A 14,014-nucleotide genomic window follows, 5' to 3' on the forward strand; every position below is an offset into this window, starting at 1 on the left:
TATCGATTATATAACCTGTGGCAAGCTATTATTATCTATGGCAAGCATTGTGTAATCCTGCGTGGTGGTCGGAAGTCTAGTGGCACGTTGATACTTCAAATAATATTGCGGGATATGATGATTTATATGCTAATGTCATACTGTGAAGTTCGACTGATTGAGTGTATAACATAGTAACTTCTTACGAGAAGATCGGAAGTCAGGAAGATATATTGGTATGGGGGATAAGCGTAAGATGTCATTCGCCTAATTCCGTACGTTTTAATTTCGTTTACATTTTTCTTAACTAATTTAAACGATGTTCGCCCGACCGAAGGCTGAGGAAACCGAAGAAGATATTTTGAAACTTCAAGAAGAATTTTCGAATAAAAATCCGACGCCGTCTGCTACCATCATTAATAAACGAAAATCAGAACAAGGAAATGAACCAGTTTCTGGTATGTACACAATGCGTTTAAATTTGGAATGACTTTAGAGCGTGTGTTCGTTACACCTATATTATGTTAATAACCATAAGATGCAGTAAAAAAGGTCCATGTTTCAGAGGAGCTTACTTTCTGTAATCTGGTCACACAGCCTGATGATGGAGGCAGTAAGATCTTTTGTAACATGGTCGGTTTCTACCAGACTGCTTAGCACAATATCCCAGAAGACAGACATTTTCAATGCAAGTCATATACATGGGTGTGCTTCTCATTCAGCTAAGGTGTATGGTCAAGTTTTATCTTGTGTGATTCTGTCAGCAGACACGTTAACCCTTTAAGGCACAGTGGCAACTATAGAATGGAATAGAATAGAATTTATTTACATTCCATAGGTCCTTCATAGGCTTAAGCCAAGGATGTGGAACAGGTCATAGCACAAATACAATACTTGTTTCCAGTACAAATATAAATACATAATTATAACAGCTATTGACAGATTTTTGAAACTACAGTATTACAGCAAAATAATTATGATGAGAACCATCACTATTATTACTTACATGTATTTATAAATTCTTCTACTGAGTAGGAGTGAGATAGGAGATACTCTTTTAATGCTGGCCTAAACATTTTTATATCATGGTTTAAACTTTTTATAGTAGGTGGAAGATTATTGAATAACTTAATTCAAGTATAGTAAATTACTTTTTGATATTTACTGAGGTTAGAAATTGGCACATGAAGGTTGTGTCTTGTTCTTATATTGTGGATATTTGTATTTGTTTGAAATTTTTCCATGTTATCCACCACAAATGATAATAGTGAGAGCAAGAATTTACTGGGTAGTAGAAGAATATTAAACTTCTTAAATAATTCCCTACAAGAGTCTCTCCTTTTAGTGCCTGTCATTATTCTAATGATCCTCTTTTGAATGTAAAATACTTTTTTGCTGTCCGTTGAATTTCCCCAGAAAATGATTCCATATGACATGATGCTTGGAAGTAAGCAAAATAAACTAATTTTAAAGTTTCTGTTTTCATGAGTGCTACAACTGTCCTCATAGCAAAACATGCTGAGCTTAGTTTAGTGTATTAACTGCTTTATGTATTGTGTTTAAATTGTGTACATCTATATTTCTTTGTAATTTGTTCAAGTTTTCCACCACAAATGATAGAGTTTATATTCACTTGCAAGTGGAAGTATAGTAAATTTCCAAAATAATTTTCTACAAGAGACTGCTTTTAACACCTGCCATTTTTAAAAAGTAGGTATTAAAAGAGTTAGCTTTTATTTAATATCATTTATTATATTATCAATTTATCTTTGTTGGTGGGCTTTCATTTTCTGTATATTCTTCACCAATTTCCATTTTTATAATTTTCCAGTTTTTACTTTATTGTCAGACTGCTATGAGTTTACTGATATGTAGATGTTAAGCTTCTCTGATGACACAGGTTAATATATTGTAATATTTTCTGTAGTGTTTTTAAAGTAGTTGTTTGTTACGGGTTCTGATATGTTTGCATGATGTTTTGATGCCTTTAGTTATCCATATATTGGTTTCAAACAACCCTTTATCCACATTAATATAGAAACTTTTTAAAAAAAAATTCTATTCAGAAAAGAATTAAACCCTGAATCCACATCACCACCATTGAATAATAATTCTGTCTTCACTACTGAGATATTTTATGAATTCATTTATAGTGACATCATGCACCACTCTAGTTACCTTCTGATGATTGTGAAAGTTATAAGTGGGGTTGATGTTTTTTGTAACTAATAGCAGAGCATCATAATTGGATAGCCCATTTTGCACCGGTTTAATGGAAATATCTGTAAAAATATTATCAGTTGCAGATTTGGTGCTGTTTTGAATTCTTGTGAAGAAACTAACTATAGATGTGAGATTAAATGATGCTAAAAGGGAATTTCAACATTACTTATGGTAACTTTATGTTCCCACAGATGACAAATGCAGTTTTCAGTTCGTAAAGGTAGTTCATGATGCTGTCTTACTTTTTAAAAAAATTTGAATTCACCTGATGGTGCTTTGTATATTGCTAAACACAATTTACAAACTTTAGTATCAAATTGTACAGCACAACATTCTATGCCCTGTCCCTTGCAAAATTGCTTTAACTCTATATGGCTAAATTTTAGATTGTTTTTAACAAAAATACTCACTCCTCTGGTTAAATTTCTTCTGCAGAAGCTACTTCCTAGTCTATAATTGTCTAAATTAACCTGTAAGGTATCTAGTGCTTTCTGATGGTGTTCAGTTGAACAAAGAATATGTGGTGAGTGGGAATATTAAGTTAATAATTCTTCATTTTTAATGGAAGCCCTCTAATGTTCTGGCGGTAGAAAATATTTTCTTTCTGGTTATATTCTAAGTTTTTTGTTGACTTACTGATAGAGGTTTGAGTTTTTCTTTGACATTTTTATCTAGTTCTGGATTTTAATCTAAAAAAATGCCTAGGTATTACACCAGAAATTACAGGAATTATAACAGTTTCTGGACCACACCACTAGTACAGCCTAGGAGTTTTGAAAATTCTTTATCACTGAAGTGATCCAAAGTAATGAAGTTGTGATGTGAATAAAGTTTTTGCAGAGAAGAATTAGCACATTTAAATTACCCTAGTAGTGTTCTCACCGCACTAATTACACAGTCACTGTATATTTTAGTACTTCTTTATTGTAGGTAAGCCACAGGATGCTTCATGCAAAAAGCCTCGTTCAAAGTTTGCTTCCAGTAGAGCAGAAAGTAGATCTTCCAAAAAAGGAAATACAAGAAATGTGGGTGAGTATATGAGTCGGTATTCATGAAAAAGTAATATGTTGACAATTTTGTATTTAATTTGTGTTGTAGAAGTTTTCTTTGCCATTTAAGCCATTGGTCAAAGTCATGAGGTGGAGTATTGATGGTGTGGTGGACATTGATCTAGTACACATGAGAGTTTCTGTGTAAACAAACCTGTTTTTATGAATTGTCAACAGTTGGTCCAGATGTTCTTGGAGAAATCAAAGAGAAGAATATGACACCCAAATTTGCACCACCCCCTAGTGCACTCTCACAGCAAGGGTTTCCTCAACCATTTGAGAGAGATGAAAAGGTATGGATTAGTAGGTTAAGACAATTCTTATTCAGATAATACAGATAAATTGATCATTATCATCACCCAGTATTAGATGTGGTGGCCATTTTATGGGTATTGTAAAACACAGTTTGTCCATTTTGTATTTTTTTCAGCATTTTCAGTCTCAAAGTTATGCTTCTGGATATTTAATCTTCCCATGTCATTTGTAAAATCCTGAAGACAGCTACCTTCGTCGTTCATCTTGTTTTATTTAATTTGCAGATTGTTGCTAAAGGAAAAAGTATATTTGCTCAGCAAATTGAAAAAATGAAAGCAAGTGGACCATCAAAAGAAATGATTTTGGATACACATGAACCTCATCAACAAGCTGACATTGAGAATGCAAACCATCGATTTGGTAAGGAATCTTTTTACAGCAGGTGTCTTCTCATGATGTGCCTCTTTCAGAAGTACACTGTTGAGTTTTTACGCATTTGCATGACAAAGTTCTTGTCATGTACTGGTCGCAGGTTCTTTTCAAATTTTTAGAGTTTAGGAGCACGTTTTGCAAAGGATAAGGCTGTCTCTATGGTGATGGAAAAGTGTATTGGTCTAGTTAACCATAGAAAGCTCTCAGTGCTGTGTAATTATTATATGAGCAGGTGTCAACACATGTTGACTCAGTTTGAAACTTGTCAGACATTTCCTTGACAGGAGAAACCATGTGTACTCATGCTGTTGTAATTGCTCGCCACCAACGTGCTTTACATCTCGCAACACAAAGACATAAAATCAGTCTTATTTTTTCTTATTGTTCCTAAAACATTTCCAATTTAGGTGGGTAATCTGAAAACCAAGCCTGTCCATCTGTCTTTGTCTTCCCATGCTCTTCCTTCCCTCTTTGTGACATCTTTCATAACTTGTTATTCCAGTCTTGATCCTTGCCTCCCTCTTGGCTGTCTTCCTTTCACTTTCATGTTCAGAATCTCTGTATCTTTTATGTAGGCATATCTTCTCCCTTTTAGGGTCTTGTAGAGCATGTTTCTCACAAACTGGTAAAATTTTCTTACATTTTTTTATTCTCTCTGTAATTTATCTTCAACAATTCCATTTGTCACAGTTTATTCCACCGAAACTGCTCTACTCCAATTGAATATTCAATGTCATTGTCTCATTTGGCGTTATGTAGTGTGAGCTACTGAAAAAAACGTCATTAAATAAACTATAAATAAATACTCCGTTTCATATTGAAAAGTCTTGTGAAACCAAAGAATCTCATTGCAAATTGCTCTATGGACCTTTGTACAGAACATTTTGCCATTTAGCATTGTCACTGAGAACTTTTATTCAGTCTTCTTGTTTAAGCTATGCTACTGTGTATTATTTGCTGGACCATTTCCACAAGGTCTTTGCTCATTTCCTCTGTCAAAGCAGAAATTGAACAGGTTCTTATATAATACGGATTCCACAAGTGGATATTTCATTTCATTTTTCTGATAGGCTGACAGAATTCCAATTGGGGTACTGAAATATTAATTGTTTTGGTGAGATTATGTATAAGCTTGTGTTGAACTGAGTAAACATTATTATGCAGATTCTGTCTTCATTTCTGTATACTCCTTATTTGTTTGTTGGTTTTTTGATGTTGTATTTAGGTGATTTAATGTTAAGCAGCATAAGTAACGTGGGTGAAGTGGTCATTTGATATTTTATGGCACTATCATAATATTTTCATGTAAGAATGAAGCAAAACCTCCTGAACACAAGTCTGTTACATTACCTTCAATCTAACCAATTTGATAAGTAATTGTAGGTTCATCAGTACAGAAATAGTTCATCCTTAAACTTTGCTTTATAGGAGACAGAAGCTTAATTTTAACTGGACCAGATGCTGCAACTATACACCAGGAAAATGTTGAAAGATTGTCTAAAATGTCTGCAGAAGAAATACTCCAAGAACAACAAAAACTTGCTTCTGAGTTGGATACAAAATTGCTTCTGTTTATCCGATCAAGAAGAAAGGGAAAAGAACGCTCTGGGATGGTGGATCAGACTGTGAAACGGCCTTCAGATATTTCTGAATTAAACCCTGAGGTTTCTAGTTATGTGAAGATGGATACGGATTTACCATGTGGCAATGAACCAGGAGTGTCATTAATGGGAGATGGGGAAGATTTGCCTTTGCAGTGTGTTGACATAACAAGTGCAATTCAGTCAGAGGACAGAGTTCAGGTATCTGCTGTTGCTGTGGAATCTGAAAATGAAAAACAAACACAAAGTAAGAGTCTGGAGAATAACAACACTTCATGTCAGGTTGATGTTGAAATAGGCAGTGTAGCAGTTGACTTGGCTGCCAAGTCCATTGAAGCCAACAGATGGCTGCACATGGACATAATTGAGCATGAGAAGTTGCATTGGATTGGTGACATCCCTCCTGCTACTGCAGCCCCAGCCGACGCACCATACTCTGCAAGGTTTGACTTTCAAGGTATGAAATTAGTACCATAACATGTCCTCTTGAAGTAGTTGAATTAGAAACTAGTTTGTAAGGTTTAAAAATTATTGTCTTGAGTCTGTCATGGTAAAAAATGAACATTTTATCTTTTATCAATTATATGCATGTATAAGTTGCACTTCTATTTTATGCTGTAAAATGTTGTTCTTTCTACAAATGTCTTCATATTATGGATCATTGTTATGTTTCAAATTGCATATATGTATTATGCACTGGCATAAAATATCAATCTGCAAATAAGTTGTGAGTTTTAAATAGAAATATATTTGAACTTTTGTGGTTTTTTCATTTGTCATACATATGTATTTAAAATTTTTATTCATACATTTGATGGGAGCGATACAATCTAGAAGACTAACATTCACATTTTCACCTAGTATTTCACATTATGGGCTGTAGATTGAGTTAGATGCCTTGAGAGAAGCGCATATGTTAAATTATGTGTTTTGCAAAGGGGCGTGATGGACTTGCATTTTGGTCATGCTTCTATTTTTGGACTGAAATTTTGGAATCGTATGTTCACTCTCTTTGCATGTGTAAGCGTGATATGTGGCTGTAGCCATATTATTGTGAGCTTCATATATTAATTTTGGCAGAAGTATGTTTGCTTAGTAAAGTGACAGGCCAAGATTCCATACCCTGCAGAGTTGTTGGGCTGCTTCTGTTTGCAAACATCTTTAGATTGGTTCAGATCCCACCCAGCCTTACCCTATATCCTCTTGCTTCTGGGGGCTTTTCCTGGGGCAGTAAGAATGTGTGTCTGAAGTATCAAGTTAGTCACCGACCTCCATCAAATGTGAAGATTATAAATCCGTGAAGCTTAGATTTATGCCTCGTGTATGTCTTCATGACCATGTCAGAGGCTTCAGGTTTTGGACTGAAAATTTTCCTGGCTTACCCTTATGTAACATCTGATTAAGTTAAACTTTGTACAGTGGGTGCTCAATGAAGTACTTGACACAGGATTTCGTTTAGATGTACACATGTTTAACTCTTAGAAAAAGCAAATGATGATTTGACAATCAATACAGAGATATTAACTCTTAGAAGAGGAAGTCATTGTTGCTTTTCTGGGTTGTAACCCCATGTGGACTTGTAGGTTAGTACCAGTGTCTATCGGGCAAGAAGTCATTACAGGAATGTATAATATTGCTTCTAGGGTTAATAAACAATAATAACATTGTATTGTGTATTATGGAAGGACGAGCTGTGATTAACCCAAGGAGATGGAACAGGCCCAATGGCCTAATCCGTAAAGTTGTTGATGATGATGACTGTATATTACCAGGTTTCCTGCTACCATTTGCTGATGACAAAGTTAATGTGACCCAAGCATTGCATCACCATGGTGAAGAGCCTGAGCGTCCAGGCTACACATTACAGGAACTACTGAAGTTGTCCCGCAGTTCTCTGCAGCAGCAGCGAGTGTTAGCACTTACAACCTTGGCTAACATTCTGGACAAGGTACTGTAATTCAACATGCTCAGCAGATGAAATGCACACCCCAGCAGAGTTTTTGTAGATGTAAATGTGTTATTTTCAACCAGGTATAAAACAAATTTTTTCTCACAAAAATTTCATACTACTGTGAAAGGCTGCACTTTTTCCATCAGCTGAAGTTGTAATCTCCATGTTGGAAATCAACTACAGACCTCAACTTTTAAAGCTTGTTATGTATGAATTTAGAAAACTTTTGTCTCTTGTCTTTTGGTGATACTTTGGCAATATTTACGATAGTACATTCCTCTTAACCTTGAAACATATCTCTCTATGTCACTATGTCTGAAACATGATATAGCATGAAATAAAAAAGGCACCTATATGAATTTCAAATAAAATTTGTGATAGCCCTTTTTAACTTTAAAATTAGGGAATAGATTTTGTCTTCCATTTGGGTAAATGCAGTAGGATGTGTTTGACTTTTTGAATCTGTGGGCTATATTTCTACGAAGTGATTATGGTCACCCATTTAAATTAATCAATAGGGTACTTAATTTTTATATGGAGGTTGACAAAGGAAGTGGGATTATTTGCTCTATTTTCTGGGTCCAGAAAAATATGATTCCTCTCTTTACAGACAAAGGCTGGCTACTATGATGAATGTATACTAACTCCTCTGTTGAATCAGCTAATGGACTCAGACTTGTACCTGTTGTTTCGGTTCTCGTTGGATGACAACACTGAGACTATGGTCTCTGCAACTCTCCTTGCCCTGAGAAACTTGCTGTGGAATCATCCTGATGAGGTACAGTATAGTGTTGTAAAGGCACCACTGAAGAAAGCTGATATTTCAGGAAGATGTAGAATTGTTTGTGTTACTGTTTCCAAAACTTTCCCTCACTTTCTCCAAGTGAATCTGGGATGGATTTTAAAATAGTCATTATGGCTTTTTTTTTTTACATCCCTCTTGGCATCTCATTTGACAGTGTGTAACTTGATTGTTGATAAAGTATAATCAGATTTTTTCAGTTTTGTAATGACTGACTACTGAATAATTATTAAGTTAGTGCCTATTTCTGGAACGCGTCTGAAGAGCTGTGAATACAGCCATTGCAAAAAGTTATTGAAATTTTACAGCTAGTTGTACGTCAGTTTGATTGATGAAGGTGTCGGAGAAGGGTCTTTGTTTAATGCAAGTTATAATTGTAGGGTGTACTTGTTTTGTGAACCTACACTATAGCATAAATAATCTTTTCAGAATGTGTACTGTAGTATCTGGCAGTATGTTGCAGGTGATTGAGAAGTCATAATGTGTAGTTCATTACGTTTCACATTAAGAGATTAATGCACTGTCTAGTATCATGTTAATAAAAGGTATGTACTAACTCGCCCCATAGAGCGAGTCCTTGAGAAGCAAATAATTTCTCAGCTAACTGAGAAATTACCAGCATTTTGTGAATCCCGAAGGTTTATTTTTGTGCTAACAAAAGCCTGGATGAAACGTGTCATTAAATTATACCTGACTTGAAGATGGCTGTCTTCTGGGTTGTTGCGCCATGTAGTCTGGTAGAAGTTTACTGACGTTTCAGTGGTCCTTGCTGCCTCCATCATCAGGGCGCCCTGATGATGGAGGCAGCAAGGTCCTATGAAACGTCAGTAAACTTCTACCAGACTACACAGCGCAACAACCCAGAAGACAACCTTCTTTAGACTCACCACTGTGAAAACCTCAAATCCTATATACCCGACTTGTAAATTGTAGCTTTGCTTGGACTGCCTACTTGGGCTGTGGAACGGGCAGCGCCAGCCATCTTTCATGGTGACAAATGTGGTGATGAAACCCAGCGACAAGGCAGAGCAAGAGGAAGAAGAAGCTGAGTTGAAGGATCACCAGATTTTAAGAATGGACTTGGTGAAGGGTGCACTGAGGACTGATCTCATCTTGAGGCTGAGGTAATGCTGTTGGCATTGCGGAAGGGAACTTGTTTTAGTGTTGCAGCTGTTGGTATATTCAGAACTTTTTTCTGATGAATCATGTTGTCATAATTAGGGTGATTACCCTGATGATGGAGGCAGCAAGTACCTTGAAAACGTTGGTAAACTTCTACCAGACTACATGGTACAACAACCCAGAAGGCAGCCATCTTTGAACTCACTGCCGTGAAAACCTCCAGACCCTACTATGAGATGGAATTGTGTTACAGAATTTTCTATTGTTCAGATGTTTTGAATTAGGTTGAATGACCCATAGGTTGTTTACCAATAACATTTAGGAATGCTATGGATTTTTGTGCGAAAGTAACAGTGCTCTTATGTGAAAATAAAACAACCTGTAACAATTTTAAAATTTTAGACTAGTGTCTGAGGTATATGCAACCAATTGGCATCTCATTATGTGCATATTCAGTGACACCCACAGCATTTTATACCCTCTTAGGCAATTAAAACTTGAGACCTGGGTGTATGAAGCATTATCTTTCTCCTGATGTAGGCTGGTTGAGTGACAAAGCTATGTTTGAACAATCATAATTCAGTAATAAAGAACATACGTTGACGACTCAAGTGTAGGTTTGCTTGATAACCTAAAACTGTGACTTGCCAAGATGGTGTCTCATTTTCATAACACTTTCCCTTTGTGAAATAATGTAACCAAATGCTGCTCTGTACTGTCAGATGTAAACTGCGCCTTGGGTTAAATCACAGTCACGTAAGAAAAACAAATCTGCCAACTATCAGTAAAGATCGTGTGATCATTGGTGTTAGAATACCCATCATAAACGTGTTGCAGTATCTGGTTTTGCATAGAGGTTAACTTTTATTTAAATTACAAGTATTCATATATTTGCTGAATGCATGGACCGTTTGGCTCAAGGTAGACATTTGATTAATTAATGTGTTCAGGATAACTGAACTGAAACATATGTCACAGATGAAAGAGTTTTGTAAGGAATTGTAAATATATCTACATTTATGACCAGTAAAATGATAGTAGTTTCTTACCTTTTCTTCTTATCGAGTCATTATCCCTCTGGCTGGCAAATTACTTTTATTACATGGTGAAGTTAATTGTTTCAGGTATATTCTAGAAGTGTTGCATCCAGGTCCAAAAGCTGTCATCAATGTACTGGAGATCCTTACCAGGATTGTCCGCCACTCTCATGATTCAGCTCTTGCAGTCACATGTTGTCCAAGATTGGTTTCTGTAATCATCACTAATTTTGTCCCAAGAGATTGGAGAGGCTTAGGTTTGTACCAGCTAAGAGAGAACATAACATTAAATAGTGTTTGTCTCATGGATGGCTTCTTATTATGTCACATGTCAGCTCATGCCTCTTGTAAAATAAGAGAATGATAAATTGAACGTATACAAATGGGGCCAGATTAACAGGCTGTCTAACCATCTTCAGAATATTATGTGGAGATTATTTTGAGTTATGGCAGTGATGTTCTAACATTTTTTTTAAAGTTGGATCCTGTAAGCCTATGGAGATGTCCTCAGTGTATGGAATCCCACTGGTGGAAGCTCTCAAACTGTTGCGAGTGATAGCCAGTTGCACCCGCTCCATGGCATCAGACCTTGTCCACAAATATGGAGTGATGGATTCTGTAGTCAGTTACATCAGTATTGATCCAAGGTAACTCTTATGATAACAGATTTAAGTTGACATGGTAAACAAACTAATTAGTGGGGAAAATAAGATGCGTGTGCCATTAAGGGCCCATACATGACAATGAATAGCACTTCTGTTGTGTATTGTGGAGGTCCCAGGTTCAGATCTTGACTAGGAGACTGGCAATCCTGACAGGTTTTCCATGGTTTTGCTCAGCCCCTCCAAGTAAATTCCATGTTAGTACTATAAAATAGGAAGAGCTGGGATAGCTCAGTATAGTAACTAGCTACGGGCTGGACGACCGGGGTTCGATCCCCGACGGGCAGAGGATTTTCCTCTAGCCTCTGCGTCCAGACCGGCTCTGAGGCCCACCAGCCTCGTATCCAATGGGTACCAGGGTCCTTTCCCGGGGGTAAAGCCGGCCGGGGCGTGCTGCTGACCACTCACCCATACAATTAAAGATATATCTGACTCCTTTCATATTCAGAATGGTCTGAAAGAAGGATGTGCGTTCATGCTATTGTCTTTCAGCTGTTCTTTAGAATACATCATTAATATGATCTATTCACAGATTGGAGAATAATTTTGAAATGGATCTTAAATATGGTGTGGTGGTGCAGAGTGGATTTAAGTGTATCAGGATAGAGAGCATTGGTGAGCTACTGTAAACATTCATAAAAGATGGGAAATTTGGAAATTTCTTGCCTAAACTGAATGTCATCACCAAGGACTCTGCATATAGTTTGTTAGGGAATTAGTCATTAGCCTTAGGGACCATTGAATTTCTTGTCATTCTTTCAGGGAGTGTGGCCTTCCCCAACAGGAGGCTGTACGACTCAGCCTGGAGAGTTTTTACTTGTGGGAGACCCTCCTGGCTTATAACTTTGCCAGCAAACACTTCATGTGAGTCTTATTTGTCTAAGGTCACTTGAAGTAATTCTTTATTACAATGGGTGTAACCTCATACATTTTTGTTCTTTGATAGCATATGTATTTATGACTGCTATTTGTGTCTTGCTTGAATGAGCGTAAAACAATTAAATCTTTGGAGTATCATAACAGGTGGTGAACAATGGATCTATGGCCATGACACCAAAACTAAGTGGTGTTCATCGAAATGGGAATCCCATTTCTTGTTGCAAACAGACAAAGGCACAACACGAAGAGTGCAGCAAAATCAGTTATTTTTATTGCTTTCTTTGATTGTGAGGGCATCATACATCATGGGTATACTATTACGGAGTCTGATAGTTGACAGACGTTACTGTTCACAAATGCTGACATTTCCTTGTGATGCTTTGTGTCATAAATGACCACAAAAGTGAGAATCCAAAAAATGACTAAATCACTTTTTTAATGTCCTGCCCCCTAGCCCAGCTTGTGTGAAATTTTAGCCAAGAGCAGTATTCTATAAGTGAGACAACCTCCCATCTCACTCGATAAGGCTTCCTGAAACTTAAAGGCATTTGAAAAGCAAAAGATTTTATATTGTAGAAACATGGAATGCAATGTAATGGGGCAGCACTTGGCGATTTAAAAAATTAAATTTGAGAGGTGCTTCAAGTATTGACAGTAATGGCTTAACAGATGATTACATGCTGAAGGAACCTACTTTGAAGGGAATGAACATCCCATCTTTACAAGTACAACACCTTTATTTTTCCACACTTTTAGTCTTGGTATTTTTTGAAAAGACCTATAAGTTTGTTGAACATAAGAGTGTATGTTAATCCCCTTGAACTGCCATATAAAAGAACAGCAGAGACCAAACATTTGGTGTGAGTTTTACATTAATGGTTTTTATAAAACATTTTTGTTTTAACAATATTTGTATCCATGTCACTAAAGCTTTATTTTTTAAAATGGATGTGCTACGTGGAGGTAAGGTTGGCATTAAAGTAGGAGAGGCTTTATGAGATGCATCCTATGTTTTGGTAGTCACCTCTGCCTTATGAGCAAGTTACTTCCTGTCTCCACCTCAGGGTTTGAGGGTATTGAGACTGTGAGCTTCATGACAGAGATTAATAGCACACAGACATCTTTTGTTTGCAGTGATCTCTATCCAGTACTCATGCGGTTGCTTCAGTTTCATCTGTCAGCCACATCAGCTTCAGATTCTAGCTCCAAATTTGGTCATGAACATGGGGCAGCAGTCATGTCATTGCTGAAAGAAGCAATGCTAGCTGCTGATGCCCAAATGAAGAGGTCTGCAGAGCAGACAGTAGCTAACATCGCTCAGCGAGCGGTAGTGACCATTTATTATGAACATCTTTCTGGTTTCAATCAGTTCCTTCACTTGTGCCTAAAGAAGTGGATGAATCAGTTGGCAAGAGCTGAAGATGTTACAGTAAGAGTTCAAGTGCTAATACAAGAAACAAGTGTTAAGTATTCTGGGTTACTGAGGTTTTGGACTTTGCTTTGTCTGGTATTCTAAGAAACGCACAACATTTCAAAAACTGGTTTTGTTTTTGTCCTCGGGTGTAAGGAAGGGGGGTAACCTACTATTGGGTCTGGACCTCCAGTGATTGAGGTATGTTTTCTTAGAGTATGAGCAATGGAAAATTTGTGAAACTCAATAATCCAGATTTCAGTACACCATCAGAATCTGTAAGTCTTGAGTGTGGTGTTTGGATTTATAGTAAAAATATTGTTTATTTTTTTACAGTTCTCTGCGTTAAAGTTGGTTGCAGCTACCCTGAATTCTTCAGCAGTAAGGTACTCCATATTCCATAGTCAGGTGTGTCTGTGTCATATTAAGGTTTCAACTCTAACCTGAAATGAAAAGTTCCTTGTAAGAGAATAAAGGTTAATGTCCAATAGAGCAGCTGCCTGTATACTCTCATGCCAAGATTCATTTGTTGACTATTGTGTTTTAGTAAAATAACTCAGACTAAGTCCATGGAAGAAAGTTCTTGAGAAATTATTGTCTCTGAGCTAGAT

General features: G+C 36.7%; 1 protein-coding gene across 5 annotated transcripts in view; it reads left to right on the forward strand.

The window, feature by feature from the left end:
- Positions 1-14,014, forward strand: part of LOC110833727 (RNA polymerase II-associated protein 1) — a 27,815-nt gene continuing 13,801 nt past the window's right edge. Inside the window, exons 1-13 of one of the 5 annotated variants that reach the window (XR_002544312.2) lie at positions 1-437; positions 3,133-3,231; positions 3,429-3,544; positions 3,791-3,926; positions 5,367-5,996; positions 7,312-7,487; positions 8,101-8,268; positions 9,226-9,416; positions 10,539-10,708; positions 10,930-11,098; positions 11,876-11,977; positions 13,127-13,421; positions 13,740-13,811. Coding sequence is in view for 4 of the 5 variants with exons in the window: in XM_087341000.1 (XP_087197126.1) it covers positions 299-437; positions 3,133-3,231; positions 3,429-3,544; positions 3,791-3,926; positions 5,367-5,996; positions 7,312-7,487; positions 8,101-8,268; positions 9,226-9,416; positions 10,539-10,708; positions 10,930-11,098; positions 11,876-11,977; positions 13,127-13,421; positions 13,740-13,811 (2,463 nt within the window). In the remaining variant the exon portion in view is untranslated. Of the gene's footprint in view, positions 438-1,603; positions 1,690-3,116; positions 3,232-3,428; positions 3,545-3,790; positions 3,927-5,366; positions 5,997-7,311; positions 7,488-8,100; positions 8,269-9,225; positions 9,417-10,538; positions 10,709-10,929; positions 11,099-11,875; positions 11,978-13,126; positions 13,422-13,739; positions 13,812-14,014 lie in introns of those variants that run through there. The other 4 variants (XM_087341001.1, XM_087341000.1, XM_022072145.2 and 1 more) reach the window with 4 other exon arrangements.

This window comes from Zootermopsis nevadensis, unplaced genomic scaffold (genome assembly GCF_977971745.1).
Source record: "Zootermopsis nevadensis isolate Lab colony 2312 unplaced genomic scaffold, Znev_1.0 Znev_ptg000061l, whole genome shotgun sequence".
Lineage (NCBI taxonomy): Eukaryota > Metazoa > Arthropoda > Insecta > Blattodea > Termopsidae > Zootermopsis > Zootermopsis nevadensis.